This window comes from Cyprinus carpio, chromosome A19 (genome assembly GCF_018340385.1).
Source record: "Cyprinus carpio isolate SPL01 chromosome A19, ASM1834038v1, whole genome shotgun sequence".
Taxonomy (NCBI): domain Eukaryota; kingdom Metazoa; phylum Chordata; class Actinopteri; order Cypriniformes; family Cyprinidae; genus Cyprinus; species Cyprinus carpio.
Window position 1 is genome coordinate 766,190 of NC_056590.1, and position 18,811 is coordinate 785,000.

General features: G+C 34.0%; 1 protein-coding gene across 1 annotated transcript in view; it reads left to right on the plus strand.

Annotated features, from left to right (window-relative positions):
• The first annotated feature begins 13,321 nt into the window (after positions 1 to 13,321).
• The window catches only part of LOC109091216 (collagen triple helix repeat-containing protein 1-like), a 9,105-nt gene continuing 3,615 nt past the window's right edge, over positions 13,322 to 18,811 (plus strand). The window contains exons 1-3 of the mRNA XM_042775960.1: positions 13,322 to 13,590; positions 15,391 to 15,609; positions 17,286 to 17,502. Of these exons, the coding sequence (XP_042631894.1) occupies positions 13,474 to 13,590; positions 15,391 to 15,609; positions 17,286 to 17,502 (553 nt within the window). The 5' untranslated portion in view covers positions 13,322 to 13,473. The remainder of the gene's footprint in view (positions 13,591 to 15,390; positions 15,610 to 17,285; positions 17,503 to 18,811) is intronic.

Genomic DNA, 18,811 nt, shown 5'->3' on the forward strand with positions numbered 1-18,811 from the left:
GTCGACTGCCGCGCACAAACCAAAAACCAAACACAAAATAAAACCCAGGCACTGTCGTCGCTCTCCTCGTTTTGTATCCTTCCGATCTACTCCGTGGGACTAGAGACCGGTGAGTGGAGCAGGTGTCGCTCATTTCCCAATCACTCCACCGGCCTCGCTCCGTTCCCACGGCTCTCGGCCCCGCCCCACTCATCACAATCAGGTCATAGGCCAGCACTGTTACACTTTCCATCAGACAGGAATCAATACATAAAAGTAGTTGTCGTGACAGGCCTATATATATATATATATATATATATATATATATATATATATATTCTCTACTCTGTACTGAAGACATTTTTACCCGTTTGAAAGTGAAGGACTCAGGAATCTCTGTTTAATCTCTCTTGAAAGTTGGATCAATGATGTATAATAATATGGCTGTCCACTCTGAGAGCTGGCATGAACATCTGCTGCTTTTGTGGAAGACGCTGTAAGAAGTGTGTAGGGCTGGACTGAGTGCCAACCTTAGATGTCTTTCACAGATGGTTTCTCTGAAGCCTATTACCTGAGCTCCAGATTGGTTCAGGATTAATTAAAACACAAGGAAAGGAAGTGAATATTACTGTCGAGAACAATGTCCAAAACCAATGCTTTCCCCCCATTTTTTCCTTTTCTTTCTTGGTGTTTTGTCAATAACCTTTCTTCTATAGGCTTCCCCCTCTCAGACCAAAATAAAAAGTCCCTCTGGGGCAAATTATTTCTAAAAGAACTGAGTTTTCATTCATCCAAAAGATACAAAACATCCTCCTCCATAGTTGGTTTTAGTTAAGTGGCATTTCTCGGTTGGCAGAGTATTTGACAGTTTAATTATAAAGCTGCATCTTAAAGCCACTGTAAACAATTAACGTGCAGCAAGTGTCACCAAAAAGGATTGTATTAAAAAAAAAAAAAAGTTTTTAGGTTTCTCATATACTAGCCTCATCTGCCATTATACAGACAAACAGGTATCCCCAAGCTCTCCATCTGTGGTTAAAAGCATAGTTTCTTCTTAGTAAGACATGTGGATTTAAATAAATGATGCTTTTTTGCACAATAAATGAGCTAATATGCAGTACAATCTATATTTCCCATTCAATATAAATATATATCCATTTCAATCTATATATTTTAAAGTGTCCTCAATAAGTACTATTTTTGAAGAGTGCACATGTAAGGGAACCCTGGAGTATGACTTAAGAGGGATCTCGCAATTAATCAAACATCAAATAAAACAAAATGATGGAGAACAAAAGATAGCAAAGTGGTCATCTTGTGCCATGCTTCATGGAGATCTCACATCAATGAATTAGTAGAAGTTTTTACTCCACCACTTGTTTACGATAAATCAGTCTGATATAATAACATCAGTATTCACATGGTGCAGCTGAGTGGTTTCTTTTTTACATCAGCAGCCAGTGACTTTGCTGCTCAACATTCAAATACTTGGCTAGTGCTTGCTGTAGCAGTTGCAGCGTGCTTCAGAAACCCTCCACCTTCCCCAGCTCCACCTGTATATACCTGCTATGGGGTGATTTCATGTCTGCTATATATGTTTCATAAATGTTATATTTGCAGCAGTAGTATTTCTTACATGCTCACAGCAGCATGACTGTGGATGTGTTTGCAGTAGCAAGTCTCTGCCGCAGCAGTAGTGTAGCAGATCTGTTCTGCCGACACCAAACACATTAACATTGCCATCTGTATTACCATGCTACTGGATACCTTATTCCACTTATACCATTCAGCAGTTTGGGGTCAATATGTTTTTAAATGTTTCTTAAAATTGTAAAAAAGTCTCTTAGTTATGCTCATCAAGGCTATAATATTATTATAATTTAAAATAACTGTTTTCTATTGGAATATATTTTAAAATGTAATTTATTGCTATGATCAAAGCTATATTTTCAGCAACATTACTCCAGTCTTCAATGTCACATGATCCTTCAGAAATCATTCTAATATAATGATTTGCTCCTAATGAAATATTTCTTATTATCAATGTTAAATAACAAAATACTTTTTTTTTCTTTTCAGGATTCTTTAATGAAAAGAACTTCAAAAGAACTGGCTTGTTCTCTTGTTACAGAATTTCCATTTTTGGGTGAACATTTCTTGTAGCCAGAAATATAACATGAAACAATTCGCAAAGTAAGCAAAGAAAATAGTAAAGAAAGATGTAGGACAAGTGCATTTCCTACATCCATAAATACCAAACCTATAAAATGTCAGCACTGTTTGAGTCTGAACACATGCTGGAGAGCTCCATTAATGGATATGAGACAGCTACAGCAATCACACTTCAAAGCACAAAGCCTCAGCAGAACCATAACATAATATCTGGAGCTGATTTAATGTTTTCTTCACACTATTCTGTTTCTCCCTGTTGAGCTGTGCCAAAATTTCTCTCGACAATAGAAGGGCTAATTAACTAAGCTATCTCTGGATAAGGCCGTGACGTTTCTACTTAGCTCATGGACTGTGGCAGAGCAGTTTGCTAGAGAAGAATCTGTGGGATACAGTGATGTGTTTTAGCTAATTGGCCAGGGAAAAGAGGACGTCAGAACAATAATAGATTGTATAATAGTGAATAATAGATTAATGGGCACGGCCCTGTTTGTTAAAGCTTTGGAAGCTAGAGGTTGCAGGTACGACCTCCAGGTTGCAGTGAATCGGTGAAAAACGCACCGCATGAACAGAAAAGACCAGGTTTACATCCCACCATGTGCTCTTTTTCTGATTGATGCTGTTGTGCCCTTGAGCAAAGCATTTTAATCTAATCTGCTACAGGTCTTGATACCCGTGCAAACCAGCTACAGTCTGCCAATGTAGGATATTTTACACCACTTGGAAAAGATTGTTTCCTCTTACTTTTTTATATAAGCTTTGTGAGCCTGTTGAATCAAGGTTCCACCGACACTCCCATGGCAATTTGTAACTTTTCATGTTTTGGTAAAATGGTGACGAATTCATGTGAATTTATATATTATTTTTATCTGTGCATTTCAGTATGATTTGCTTACACAGCACCGAAGAACTTCAAGCTTACTTTTTGTTCTAAAAATCATAAAAAAAATTTTTTACAAATCAAACCGAATTCATATGAAACTGACAATCAACAAAATATTTACATTTTCTTGTCAGTGTGAGTACACTCTTAAAAATAAAAGGTCCCAAAAAGGGTTTGATTGATTGATTGATTGTTTTTGGTTCCCCAAAGAACCTTTCAGGGATCAGTTCTTAAAGGAACCATTGTTTTTTTTTGTGTGTGTGAACAGATTAATATTCTAAAGAATGTTTTTATTTTTATTTAATATTTTAAAAGTAAATATTTTAACTTTTTCCACTATAAGGAATCTTTTATAGAATGGAAAGATTCCATTGATGTTAAAGGTTCTTCATGGGAATGGAAACATCAAAACCAATAAAAAAACGTACATTTTTAACAGTGTTGTACAGCAGTTATTTTTGTCCAGTGCACATTGTTCAATTTTATAAATATATTTTCCCGTTCTTTACTATTGTTGTTTGTCAGATTTGTATGTTTTCACAGAAATACGGCTTTATACGAAACTAGCAACTTGTAAAATAGTTGTGTTTTTTCATGAGATCGGGTGTGCGTTTCCCAAAAGCATCGTTAGCAAACTATGATTGCAAGTTACCAACATAGTTCAACAGTTTGGTGTTTCTTCTTGTTAGTATGACATATGGACTTAAATACATAATGCTCTTGAACATAATAAGCAAACTAGCATTCAGTACAATCTAAATCTTTTATTCTATTCATTTACAAATTTCATTCTACGTCTTTTAGTTTGTTTAGAGAATTAAAGCTCAGTTTTTGAAGAGTGCACATGTGCGTTTATGCTCAGTCACCATCTGAAACCAGCGAAACCAGCAGTCCTCATATGCCATGTTCATTATTTAAAACAATAATCGGTCATTAATTTGATTAATTAGCAAAAGATATCACTCCAACACCCGCTTGACATAATTAACATCAGTTCTAATCAACACGGTTTGAACGACGGATGTGTGACAGCGTTTCTGTGTTTTCAGGACGTAGTTGTGAGTAGCTAGTTAGTTTCTCCAACAATGCTTCAGTTAAACAGTGAGTTACGCTGTTGTTTGGGAAATGCTCTCCAGGTTGGTTTCCACAGAGATTGTTTTATTCACATTTTTTTTTCTTTTCTTTTTCTTTTTTCATTTTTACCCTGTTCTTTACGGTTGTTGTTTCATTCATTTTCGTATAATCAGATCATACAAATTCATATGATATTGCTTTCTGGTAAAATATTCATTATTGTTATTTATCAGATTGTGAGATAAGATCCCACTGAGACATTGGGTAAATGAACCGTTTGAAGCACTGATAGCATACAGTGTGACATTAAAGAATGTCACACTGTATGCTATCAGTGCTTCAAACGGTTGTAAAAACCTAAGGCAATGTAGGGCTTTGATAACCCCATAAATGCTTATCATTTTGTGATGGCTTTTGCATTGATATGAGGACACAAACTATTAAACAATTTTTATTAACTGTATGTATTGACTAATACATAGTACAACATACCCTGAAATTATTTTCTTTGCTAGTCTTGTTACTAAGCTAAACCAACTAAATACTATCTAAGACTGGTTTAAGCTATAAATACTAGGAGAGTTACATAGAATCTCCAAACTGTGTTCTGATTGGTCTGTTGTGTATTAACCATAATTGCCAATCCATCAGTTAAGCTATAAGCACGTGCTGATTTAATAATCTTCAAAAAGAAAGCCAAAATTAATTCTGTAATCAGGCATCACAGCTGCCAAAGTGGCATCTGACTGTAATGTGTATATGCTGCTAATATTGTGTTATCAAAATTGTATAATTTTTCTGGTATTCACTGATAATAACATTGGTTCTTCACTGTCAGGCATTGAAGCAGCAGTCTTTGACATGGTTATACGTTATCTGAGATTCATTGTAAAGTGAATCAATTGATGGATGGTGAGGATGTCACAGTAAGGGATCCAATACAGCTTATTTTGCCGTATGATTAAAGTAATTCTTTGATGGTAATATTATGGTCGCAAAATTTAGTTTTAGTCACTAAAAACATATAGTTTTTTGATGACCCAATTTTAAATGAGCAAACATAGTGGAACATGCAGAATGTCAAGGGAATATGTCTGATGAGAAACAGCTAACAATAATGACAGAGAAATTAAACAGTGCAAAAAATATGGTAATGCATGTACTATATAGGGAATTTAAGTACATTAACTTGTTGCATAATGAATTGCACAGCACTCAGTCCAATGTATCACAGATGTGCTGCATTCAGCAGATGAATGTCTAAATATGCAATAACATCAACACATAAAGGAACAAAATCTAATTTTCCTTCTTACATGGAACATAAAAGTGATGAACTGTACTGTAGAGCAGTAGATTTTCAGCAAATTAAGTCTTTGTTCTGTTTTCACACACTGCTAGACCAGAGTGTGTGAGTGGTGCGGTGTGGATTTGTGTGATATGGACCTTGGGATCACTCTGGAGTGTGTTTCGTAAGTTCCATCGTTATCAACAGTTGAACAATTCATTCTTTCCCAAAACTACAAACATTCACAAACAGTAACTTTAGTTTATCAAGAGAATGAAAGTGCCATTTTCGAAGAGTGTGCATGGGCTCTAGTGGATTACTTGTAGATCATTGTGATGTTTTTATCAGCTGTTTTGGACCCTCATTCTCACGGCACCCATTCACTGCAGAGGATGCATTGGTGAGCAAGTGCTAAATTTCCATAAATCTGTTCCCATGAAGAAACAAACTCATCTTGGATGGCCTGAGGGTGCATCAAATTTTCAGCAAATTTTCATTTTTGGGTGAACTATTAACAAAACATTTCAAATGACAGATGGGAGACAAAGTTAATAAGGTTTTGAGAAACAGCTGCAACCTCTAGTTAATTTCTCCAATGATGCACTGAACTATAGTAGTTAATCGGCTCATTACATCGTCGTGCATCGAGTGTAAATACTCACATTTCTAGTGCATTGCTGGTGACACACAAAGAAAATTTGGCTTTTTTATTAGTACTTTCTATAGCAGAGAAAAAACTGTTTAAAAAAAATGAATGGAGAAGATGTACTGATTTTCAGCAATGCTATAATCAGCTACAGCTGAATAAACCTGAAATAAAGGTCATTTTATCTTAAAAACCACTGTGTGCTTTGAAAACTTGAGCTGCTATATAATGCTGACAGTGGCTGTCTAATTAAAGCAAGTCATCATAAACCCCTTATGCAGCAGCTTGTACAATCTTGTATAACTTGTATAATTTGTACAGTTTGTATAATATGCAGGGTATATGCCAAGCTGGCACACTCTCTGAGCTAAAACAATCATCATCTGATCTGATTATCGTTCAATGAGCACCTGTCAGGGGCAGGAATGCCTCTGCAGAGTAACAAACACAAAAGTTCAAAGGCAGCAGATTTGGAAAAGTTTTAGAAGGTCTAGGACAAAAGGCTTATCTCATGGTTCTGTTCAAACTGTAGCTTGACTTTTCCACTGCTGAATTCTGAAGCTTTGCCATTGCCCTGTCACTCCTCAGTCATTTGTGCCAAGACTGGACTCCAGAACACTTTCCAAAGCTACTAATGAGAGAAAAATCTGTGTCTTGCCAAATAAACTGAAAGATGAACATAGTTGTATAGGTTTATTTTGGACACAATCCAACTCAATAGAGAGAAAAAAAAAACTAAATCTCAGAGAATGTGATTAAGGAAAAAAGATCAACAGAAATTAAATTAAATTAAATTAAATTAAATTAAATTAAATGAATAGTTCACCCAAAAATGAAAATTTGATTAAAACCATCAGGCCATCCAAACCGTAGATGAGTTTGTTTCTTCATCAGATTTGTATAAATGTAGCATTGCATCAGTGTCTCACCAGTGGATCCTCTGCAGTGAATGGGTGCCGTCAGAATGAGAGTCCAAACAGCTAATAAAAACATCACAATAATCCACAAGTAATCCACACCACTCCAGTCCATCAGTTAAAGTCTTGTGAAGTGATAAGCTATGTTTATAAGAAACAAATCATTAAGATGTTTCTAACTTCAAATTAAAGTCCATAATCCATAATATTGCTTTCTCCAGTGAAAAAGTCATCTTGTCTGAATCAGGAGAGAAATCTGCACAGATCAAGCACCATTTACAAATGAAAACAGTCCAAAACAGCCCTAAACAAATATGTGGGTGGATTTTGGATGTGAGAGGACTACAGGAGATGGGCTTTATCACTGGAGGAAGTGTTACTATGGATTATGGACTCATATTTTGGCCAGAAATTAAAATACCTTTATAATGGATTTGTTTCTTACAAACATGCAGCTTCTTTTTTTTTTATTTATTTATTTTTTTTTTTTTTGCTTCACAAGACATTAACTGATGGACTGGAGTGGCAGGGATTATTGTGATGTTTTTATCAACTGTTTGGACTCTCATTCTGACGGCACCCATTCACTGCAGAGCATCCATTGGTGAGTACATTTTCAGCAAATTTTACCAACATTTTTTTAGGATGATTAGAAAAAGTGACAAAATATAAAGGATCACAACAATCAACAACAATGTTGTGCAATTCAAGTCATTTTATATGGTCTTTGACTGGCAAACAGATCTATTTTAGTTAAATATGTTTGCCAGTTACACATATACCTGCAGCAGAAACAGCTGTCATGGTTCATCTGAGGAAATCAGGATGATGTGAAGCAGTGCAGGGTGTATATATTTACTTGACTTTATGTATGCCCGCAAGACAAAACCAAATGCAGTGTTCAAAAGTTAAAGATCTTGTCCTTGTGATATTCATCTACCATCCAGCATTTAGAAAAGGACATATTCTTATATTACATTTTCTGCCAGAACAGAATGGATCTGCTCTGATTCGTGACTGACATGCATTTCAATGTTCAGGGGCTCAGACAGGGTGTTCGTATCATTCACAGTAAACATTTACATTTATTTCAACCCTGTAACACTGAATATAACAGGGCTTGCACAAAAATGTACTGAAAAATAAATGTGATGGGTTATTTTTTATTTTTTTATTTTTTATTTTTTCTATTATGTGAGATTTATTGTAAGGCATGCCAAAACTGAGTGGTACTACCAGAATTTACTTTTCAAGTCACTGTATGAATAATTTAAAAATAAATAAGTATTTGAATGCCAGCTGTAACTAGTTGGTGCCTTGCAAGGCTGTAACATTTTTAGGACTGGTGTAATAACTAGGCCAAAATGTAATTTCATCCTAATAACACAGAGGCAGAAACCGCTGCCAAGATAAAATGTACAACTAGATGTAAAACTAGATAAAACTGTAATGCCCCAAAATTATCAACACAGGCAAACATCAAATATTTGGCGTCTCTTGTGGTGATTTTTAATATGTGTTCATTGATTTGTTTACTTCCTTGTTTGATGTTGCTGGAAAATAATTTAATAAATTATTATTATTATTATTTTTATTATTGTTATTATTTATCTCATTGCTGCTTGTTTGATGTTGCTGGAAAATAAATTATTTTAATTTTCACATTATATATATATATTATTTATCTCATTGCTGCTTGTTTGATGTTGCTGGAAAATAAATTATTTTAATTTTCACATTATATATATATTATTTATCTCATTGCTGCTTGTTTGATGTTGGTGGAAAATAAACTGTTTCATTTTTAAATAATGTAATTTATTTTATTTATCTCAATGCCTTACATTAAAAAAGCAGTGTTATGCTAAATCCCATTATGCATAAAACTGCACTATACACATGCATCCAGGCACTTGCTATTATTGGGCCCAACTTTGTTATACTATTGTTATCCAAAATGCGCACGATACTTGTCTTCAGATGGTTATAGACAGCTCACCCACACAAGGTTGTAACAACCTTCTTCCCACACCGTCAGAGCTTAAGACAGTCTTCCTCCCCAGCATTTTTATTGTGTTTCTTCCCTAGGTATGGGTATAAATGAAGTTCATTTGAAGTTTTTGAAGAAAACAATTTTTTTTAAGGTGTGTTCTTTGATTCTGCCTTTGTCAGCCATGATGGAAAAAAAAGGCTTTACACTCAAAGACCCTTTTTGGAAATTAATACTTTTATGCAACAAAAATGCATTAAATTGATTGAAAATGACAGTAAAGACATTTATAATTAAACAAATCATTTCTGTTCCAAATAAATGCTTCAAACTTTCTATTGCTCAAAGAATCCTGAAAAAATGTGTCAGTGTCAAATAAATGCAGCATTATTGAGCATATTGGCTTCCTACCAAAACTTACCAAATCCAATCTTTTGATCAGTAGTGTGTATTTGTGTTACAAAGATGTGTGAAAAGCAAGAATCACTTTTACTTTGAGAAGGGTCTGGTTGCAGACATGCACATACACTCTCAGACACCTGCACTTCACTTGCATTTATTTTTATTTATAAAATATATTCATTTATTATTGAATCTTTCAGAATTTGACAACAGTAGCTAGGTGGTGAAGACAAAAAAAAGAAAGAAACTAAATTACAATGTCACTTGCACTCTCTGCTACCTGTGACGTCACTTGCAATCAACACAAATGAGAAGGGTCTGGCTGCACACACGCACTTGCACTCTCAGACACCTATTGTTTACTTTTGGGATTTGAACTAACAGTAAGTACAAAACTTCAGGGTGTACATAACTTGGTCCTGCACCAAAATAAATGAAACCTCAAATCATGTGAACAGCTGAAGAGAGGTGTGCAATTACTTTTATAAGTGACTGGATTTATGATTTTCACCTAGCGGTAAAATTTTACACTGAAGGAGGGACTTGCTTCACATCTAGATAACAGAATATAATAGAGTTTCAGAGATCTGTTTAACACCTAGCAACCACCCAGACCACCCTAGCAACCATAAATCAATGCTCTAAAATGCTCAGAAAACTTTAGCAGCTTTAGCAACCGAATAGCAATGCTGTGTCAATGTTTGAATGACCAAACACCAAATTCATATGCTCTAATTTATCAATAATAATTCAGCATTTTCTGTGTTTTTTGCACAGAGCAGAACAAAGTAAGACTGCTTTAACAGCAAAAAAATGGCATTTCCAACAAACAGCTATCAGTTTACCCCAGGGCCCCTACAAGGAAAACACAATCAAGAAAAGTTCAGAATAATTAGAAAGGGTTTATTCTCAGCAGGAGTTTGGAAACAAGCAAACTCGATATAAGTGACAAAAAAAAGAAAAAAAGGTTAGACCACCAGGAGCTTTCTCGTATTTAAATACCTCTAATTTCTTTTCCCAGTAATTCTATTTACTCAAATAAACAAACTTTGCTCCGGTTATAGACTTTTCACATCTACTTGGTGGTAACAAAAGCACTAATCCCGTTTTCCTTTCCTTTCTTGTTTAATTATCCGTATTGTGCTTTAAACAAAGCCACTTTGAATGAACTGAAGTGAGCTTGGCTGTATTTGCTTGTAATGGTAGTAACAAGCTGTCTGAAACTGACAACTGTGATTTAAATGCAAACTGTGTAGCTGGTCTGTTCTCTGCCTGTTGCATAGGAACAATATTAAAACCAGGCTGCCTTACTTTTCTTAATCAGTGGCTTCCCACTCTATTGTGAGTCACTGAGTGGACAGAAGAGGTCTGGACACATGATGTGTGCTGACAGATTATGTGCAGTGTGCTTTAGATTTGTATGTTTTCTGAAGAAAATATGAGCAGTGTTTGTTCTGTCCCAAATTAAAAGAGTCGACTCGTACATTTCTATGAGTGAATGAGATTTACTGAGAATGATGATATTGCAAGCGCACTTTACAAGCCGTGTGCATGGTATAGTATGGTATTTTTGAACAGGAGGAGTTTTGTAACAAAACATTTCTGCCATCTACTGGTCCAGATATGGTAAGTTGTTTAAATTGCCTAAATTTTCTGCTCCAAACATAAAAATAGAAATAAGTCATACTCATAGAAAAGAGCAATATATATATATATATATATATATATATATATATATATATATATATATATATATATATATATATATATATATATATATATATATATATATATATATATAATTTGTGAATGAGTGAATGTGTTTGTAGGACATAACCATATTTTGGGGACAAATTTATATTTATATGTGGTTGACAAGACAAGCAGTATAGAACTATCATATTAATAATAATATTAATAATTAACCAGTTTTCTTTTAGTATTATTTTCATGTGATTTATTATTTTTTGAATCATTCTTTTTTATTATTATTTTACTTTTTATTAGTATTTTTATATTCTCAGTGTCCATTTTAATTTTAGTTTGTTTTAGTTATCTTATGTTTTTTTTCTTTGCTAGTTTTTGTGTTTTAAAATGTCTATTTATGTATGTATGTATGTACTTATTATTTATCTATTTATGTACAGTTTATTTATCTAACTTGTTTTTCTTCACTTTGCCAAGGCATAATTTGTAACTGTTTCATCTTATATTTACATTTTATTTTATTGCAGCTTTATTTTAATGAAAGAAAAAGTTGTTTAACAGTTTTAGTTAGCAATAACAACACTGTAATTAACATTAACTAGTAAAATTATTTTTTAATAACTGAAAACCTGCCATAGTGACCAGTTACATTTCATTAATGAAACCACATCTTAAGTGAGTGAATTGAGACAGAATTCCCTTGGAGTCAAATGCTTGCTATTTCCTCAGATAACATTATGAATATGGCCAATGTCAGTGTGTTCATGTGTGGCGTGGAGGCAGGGTTCGGGGATGTTGACAGGGAAATACCTGAGCTGTGGTCTGAGACCCCCTCCAGGCGCTGTCTCTGTGGTGCCTCCGGGTCAAGAGAGGGAAAAGAAACATATGGCCTCGCACAGAATGAATAGACTACTTGTTCAGAAACACATGTTTTCAGTTTATATAACTATAGACTGTCATTGAAAACTCTTTAAAAATCTGAGATAACTTCCGTAAGTTTTCCAGAAGTCTCTTCTTTAACCCTGAGAGACCAAAGGCCCCTAAAACAGCTGGAATCAGGTTGGGCTATATCTTAAAATTGTAGAATCTTTAGATTTAAAAACAAAGAACCAAATTGAAAAAAAGATTTAGAATGAAAATAAATTACATTATTCTGAATGCACAATCTCAAAAGAACATTGAGGACAACGTGGTTGGAACTACCCATACAAGACACATAATACATTTTCAAAAATATTTCAGAATACACAAAAAATAGCCAAAAAAAATAGATATTTGCTAAAATATGTTTCAAAATATATTAGCATAAATATATTTTCCTTTTTTTCTCTTTTTCTCTCTCTCACTTTTTAAATATATGTTTTGGTCTTTTTTTATATTTTTGAAAATATATTTTAAATGTTTAAATATATTTTTAAAACATTTAAAATATATATTTTGCCCTCTATATATTTCTGTCCAAGAAAATGCATTTACCTACAGTATGTCACATTTGAAGAAAAACTTGATTTGTTGAAAACTTGAACACGTGTGAACATATAACACATTTGAATAAACTTCAGCAAGGAACATAATTTAAAATGCTCCAAAAATGCAATATATAAAAATATAAAAAATTTATTAAACCATTATAAATCTACTTTCGAGCTCTAGTAGGCCATCCATTTTTGTATTTAGCCTAAATGTATGGAAATGTATTTTCTTGCCCATAAAATACATTTGGAGATATATTTTGGTTTATGAAGGTTGAAACTAAATATACTTTCTATTTCAGAAATATATATATATATATGTATATATATGTATATATATATATATATATATATATATATATATATATATATATATATATATATATATATATATGTATATATATGTATATATATATATATATATATATATATACACATACATATATATATATACATACATATATATATATATATAGGTATTTTATGTGAAAACAATGGTTAACAATGGTTATATTTAAAGTCTTTTTTTTTCTTTAGTGTAAAAGATAGATGATATGTACAGTGAGTGTAAATAGTGGTAAAACATCTGAGAAAATCGAACTGGACACTGTTTATAAGTTTTATTGTTTAGATGTAATGCCACGTGGTAGCTGTTACTTTTTTCATCGCTGTTGTGGAAGGATCAATCACAGTTGTTTGTGATTAGTGGACGAAGATCTGTATAAAATAGCGTTTCGGAGATTCCTGGGGTTTGTTGTCATTTATATTCCGGTATCAGTCCTCGATAGTGAAGTCTACACGTGTCTCCAGTGATAGGTGTGAACGCGTCTCTGTGGAGGCTCGTCTTTCGCCCCCTGCAGGAACACAGCAGAGCTCCGGCAGTCTGTCAGGAAACAGCTATTAGTCGGCAGACGCTGATCGAAACAGACGCTGCAGGTCATCAAGGATGGACACGAAACTTACTCCGCTAATTATTGGCTTTTGGATAACTTTGTCATTCTGTGTCACGGAAAAAGTCAAAGAAAGGACCGCCCGGCAAAGAGACGCGGAGTTTACTGACAAGGTAATTAAGATTCACATGTTCAACTTTTACATGTGAAAAGGCAACCAAGTCAAACTTACAGCAGAGGCATCGAACCAGATGATAAGATTTTAATGTCCCCAAATCCAACCATTTATAAAATGTGTTTTTTAGGCAGATTTTTTTTTTTTTTAAAGGAGAAAGTACTAATCTGTACAAAATACTAAATTATAGCTATTGTTAAAGTGACATTTTATTTATTTTTTTCTGCTATTTGAAGGGTACATTTTTTGTTCTCCATTACTTAGTAATGATTAGTTTGATTAGGGCTACATTTGATTGAAAGATTAAAAAAAAAATTATAGGGAGTAATCAGCCTAATGGATTCAATGAAAAAATATATAGGCTATATAATGAAATAATTTACGGCAGTTGGAAGGATTGGTTTTATTTATTTATTTATTTATTTATTTGCTCATGTATTTAAATATATATCAAGATCCAGTGAAACCACACTCTGTCCATGCTGTGTTAAACAATGGCTTTGCAGTGATGTACGAATCGCGAACGAACGAACGAATTCGGTTCTTTTTAATAGATCAGTTGAATCGATTCGCGGTGCATTTGAACTTTTTTATGGATTCAAACAGAGGCGTGTGTCGTGTTGGAATTACAAACAGTGCAACAGCTGATGCACACATGTAAATTAATCGAAAAGTAGTCGTAAACATCAATAGTTGATTTAATTAAGCATTACAAATAAGGCACGGGACTTCACGGAACACTACTGAGTGGTGCCTCAAAAGAATCGATTTGATTCATTTAAACAAACTGATTCACCAAAATGATTCCAACTACTCTATATGGCTGTTCCTCACGTGACTCTTTGGAGAAACTGCAGAATAGATTTGGGTTGAGAATTCAATTCATGCAAACACATTTTAACCTGTTATGTGTATAAAAATGTCATAAACGCATCTTACTATGGGAATGTGGTGACAGATGCTTAGCCGGAAATTCTGTTCATTTCCTCACTGGCCAAGTATGATCAAGATGGCCTTTCCATTTGTTACATTTCTTTGCCAGCTCTGACTTAGCAGCTCCCTAATATTGGTGCATTTTGAGATGCTTTTGGTTGGCTGACTTTCAATTTTCAACCACAATTGAGTAATATCTAAGCAAACACAGAACTGTACTTTCCACATTTTTTATCAGCGGATGCAAACAAACCACAGCACTTGGACTCATTGTGGTTTTTATGCCTCACTGATGTTCACACATATGGGTTAAGATTCATAAAACCTGTGAGGGATGGGCTTGGTCTGTAAAACCACCGCGAGGAAACAGAGAACTGTCATTATTGGAAAAACCACACAATAATGGATTTTATATTCTATTTATATATATATATATATATATATATATATATATATATATATATATATATATATATATATACACACACACACACACACATACAGTATATCTATAATTTTAGTATTAATTTATTTTTATATATGTTTCCAGTATAATTAAACCCAAAAGTTCCTTCTGTCAGAATTTTTGTAATACTGTTTATTCTTTGTCTTGTGTCAGAGCTCAAATAAAGAGAACAGACTGTGACTGTGGTCAGGGGATTTTACACTAGTTCTCCTTCCAATGTTTTCTTTGTTTTAGCTGTTTTGGCACAAACGTGTCCATCTAAAAGAACAGGGTAACAGTACTTTCCCACCCACAGAATACATCATGGTGAATCAGTCTCATTCTCATTAACAGGGCACAAAACCTCTGCAAAGTACTGAAATGGTTTAATGCGTCTGTGCTTCATGCTTTTATCATTAGCACCAGACGTGCATGCAGGGTGTACCTGGAGTGCAGGGCAGGGATGGGAACCCGGGGATAAATGGCATTCCAGGCACACCAGGAATCCCTGGGAGAGACGGACTGAAGGGCGAGAAGGGACAGTGTGTGACTGAGAGGTTTGAGGATCCCTGGAAACCCAACTTCAAACAGTGCGCCTGGAATTCTTTAAACTACGGCATTGATCTTGGCAAAATAGCTGTAAGTATTATGTCCGTAATGAAAGAACTATTCCAACCTAATTTCACAGCAATTTCATATGCATTCATACAATGTGAATTAAATAAAAATGTTAGATTTTAAGAATAAAGGAAGCATGATGCTCCTAAACCTACAGTAACCTTCAGTGGGACGTAATCAGATAATACGAAAACATACAAATAAGAATTTGTACAAATTATCCACTAATTCACCAAGATTATATGACTTAAAATGTGTAATGTAGTGGATTACGTTACTAACTACCGACTAGGGTTTTTGTCATGTAATTTGGAATCAGCAATGGACTACAATTTGTAAGTAATCTTCCCAGCACTGCATGCTAACCAGCCAAACTTTAAACTTCCTTTCAACTCTCTATGATATTTGATAGTAAAAAGAAACAATAATAAATATATCCATGAAAAACAAATAGGTTTTAACATAAATAATTACTGGTAACACTTTACAACAAGGTTTTGTTTGTTAACATTAATTGAAAAATACAATGAAAAATACATCTGAAACATTAATTAATCTTAGTTAATGTTAATTTCAATATTTACTAATACATTAATAAAAGTAATAGTTTTATCTGCTATATTATTTAATGGACTTGAACTAACATGAATTAACAACGAACAGTTGTATTTTTTTATCAAAGATGGATAAATACTGCAATGATTGTAATGATCATGAGACCTTAAAGTGTTAACTAGTTATTTAATAATTATAAAAAACTTATTTCAGACATAATTATTTATAACTGCCAACTTTACAGAAACAGTGTTTAAGAAGCAATGGTCATAAGTGGTCTAGCTGCAAAAATGCACAAAAATGAATGCAGCTGGAGCTCAAATCAAATCAAGATTCTGCATATGTTTATGATCAGAACTCCATGCAACTCCTGTACTACTCTCCACTGGAAAATAACGACTTCTGGTCTGATGTTTGGTGGAGAAGATGGCTAGACATCTTGGTTTGGACAAGCACGTTGCCCTGCTCAGTTGAGCCAGATAATGATATGTTAGACTGCTTAAACAAACATCCCCCTAAAAATGACACACTTTACCTTTAACATCAATGGTAATGGCCCTAAAGGTGTTTAGAGCGCTGCAGTGTCATATTTATTGCAGAAAATAGGTTCTGTGACCAACAAATGTTTATGATCATGATATTCTTATAAATTAATTACACTACAGTCACATGATTGCAACATCATCAACTCAGCAATTCTGACAACTCTTTGGTCTTTATTTAAAAAAAAAAAAAAGTAAAATCCCTGAAGATGAGTTAGACTAGTTTGCAGTGTGATTATAAACACAATGAGCCTGTGAAAGTGACTAGTGATCAGATGAGTGTATCTCATTGTCCCATTTAGACACTTGTTATCATCCGCCTTTATCAAGACAAGTAAAAGCTCAAGGGTGCATTTCTGGTGTATTTTTATGTCAAAGAATAAAACACGAAAATATCTTGAGCTTGTGTTCACCACAGACTCTTATTTCAGATATTAAAAAAACTATTAAAGAGCCCACTGAATTGAGGACAATGGAAGCAGAAGTGCTAAACACATAGTTGTCTAAACACACAATAAACTTATAGGTTTTCTTGCAGTTAAAAATGATAATTAATTCAGTGATATAACAGTGGAAGGCGTCTTGATTTTTCTTTCGCAGGAGTGCACGTTCACCAAGCAGCGTTCGGACAGCGCTCTGCGTGTGCTCTTCAGCGGTTCTCTCAGACTCAAGTGTAAGACGGCCTGCTGTCAGCGCTGGTACTTCACCTTTAATGGGGCAGAATGCACTGGACCGTTACCCATAGAGTCCATCATTTACCTGGACCAAGGCAGCCCCGAACTCAACTCCACCATTAACATACACAGGACTTCCACAGGTACCATTTACAAACCATAGATCATTACTTTTTTTTTTCTATAAGACAGTAAATTTACAAGATTGCAAAGCTGACACAAAGCGTACAAAGTCTAAATAAGATGAACACCAGACACTTAACAAATCGATCAATACACGGAACATATGTTAAAATGTATCTGAGCATTACATATTTTGTAAAATGTTGCCAATAAAATTATTAAATACATATTTCAAACTTTTTCACTTTAATCTTAAATTTAGGCTATAAATAACTGATTACATATATATTAATTCATTCCCATATATTGTTTAAAAAAACATGATGTTATAAAAATATGTTTATTTATAATGCTTGTTTATGGCTCCATGTGTGAATTACACACTCTGCAATTATGCTCCTATTTATGGCTTTGTGGTTTTCAAAATATGGTACACAGCAAACATCAACTGGTCTCACAAAAATTCATTCCAATAAATTATACATTCTGCTTATATCATGTTTCCACAAAAAGTTGTATTGAAACGTTATGATTTTGACTAAATTGTAAATTTTTGTGTTTGACATTCTGTCACATGACCAACACTTTCTTGAGATCAAAAATGTTGAAAAATACTATTCTGTTTGAAATACCCGTCTTTCATAACCATACTCCACTGTTGTATGCATAAGACTTGCACTGTATTTTTTGAGAGCAGAGATAGTCTCTAAATGCAGATGTCTTTGTCACATGGATTTCTGTGAGTGTACTTTTGTGTGGCTGAATGCAGTTTGGCAGCTTTCATAAGCATCTATGCTGCAATTACAGAGAGACCAGAGGAATCTGAGAGCTCTGTGTGGTTTCTCATCAGCTCACATCCCAGCATTCTCTACACTTACTCATGACCAAAACATCAGCATTGCTCAACAACACGGTCTTATCTAGCGGACAGGGATCTGAGATACAACATGCATTCATTTTGCAAAACTGCACTGACTGCACAGTGCACAAATAAAACTAATAGCAGTAATAATTTGTAATAGACGGATAGACAGATGATAGATGGATGGACATATGGACGGATAGACAGATAAACAGACAGACAGAAAGATAGACAGACAGACAGACAGACAGACAGATAGATAGATAGATAGATAGATAGATAGATAGATAGATAGATAGATAGATAGATAGATAGACAGACAGACAGATAAATAGATAGATAGATAGTAACTATAATAGACAGACAGACAGACAGACAGATAGATAGATAGATAGATAGATAGATAGATAGATAGATAGATAGATAGATAGATAGACAGACAGACAGATAAATAGATAGATAAATAG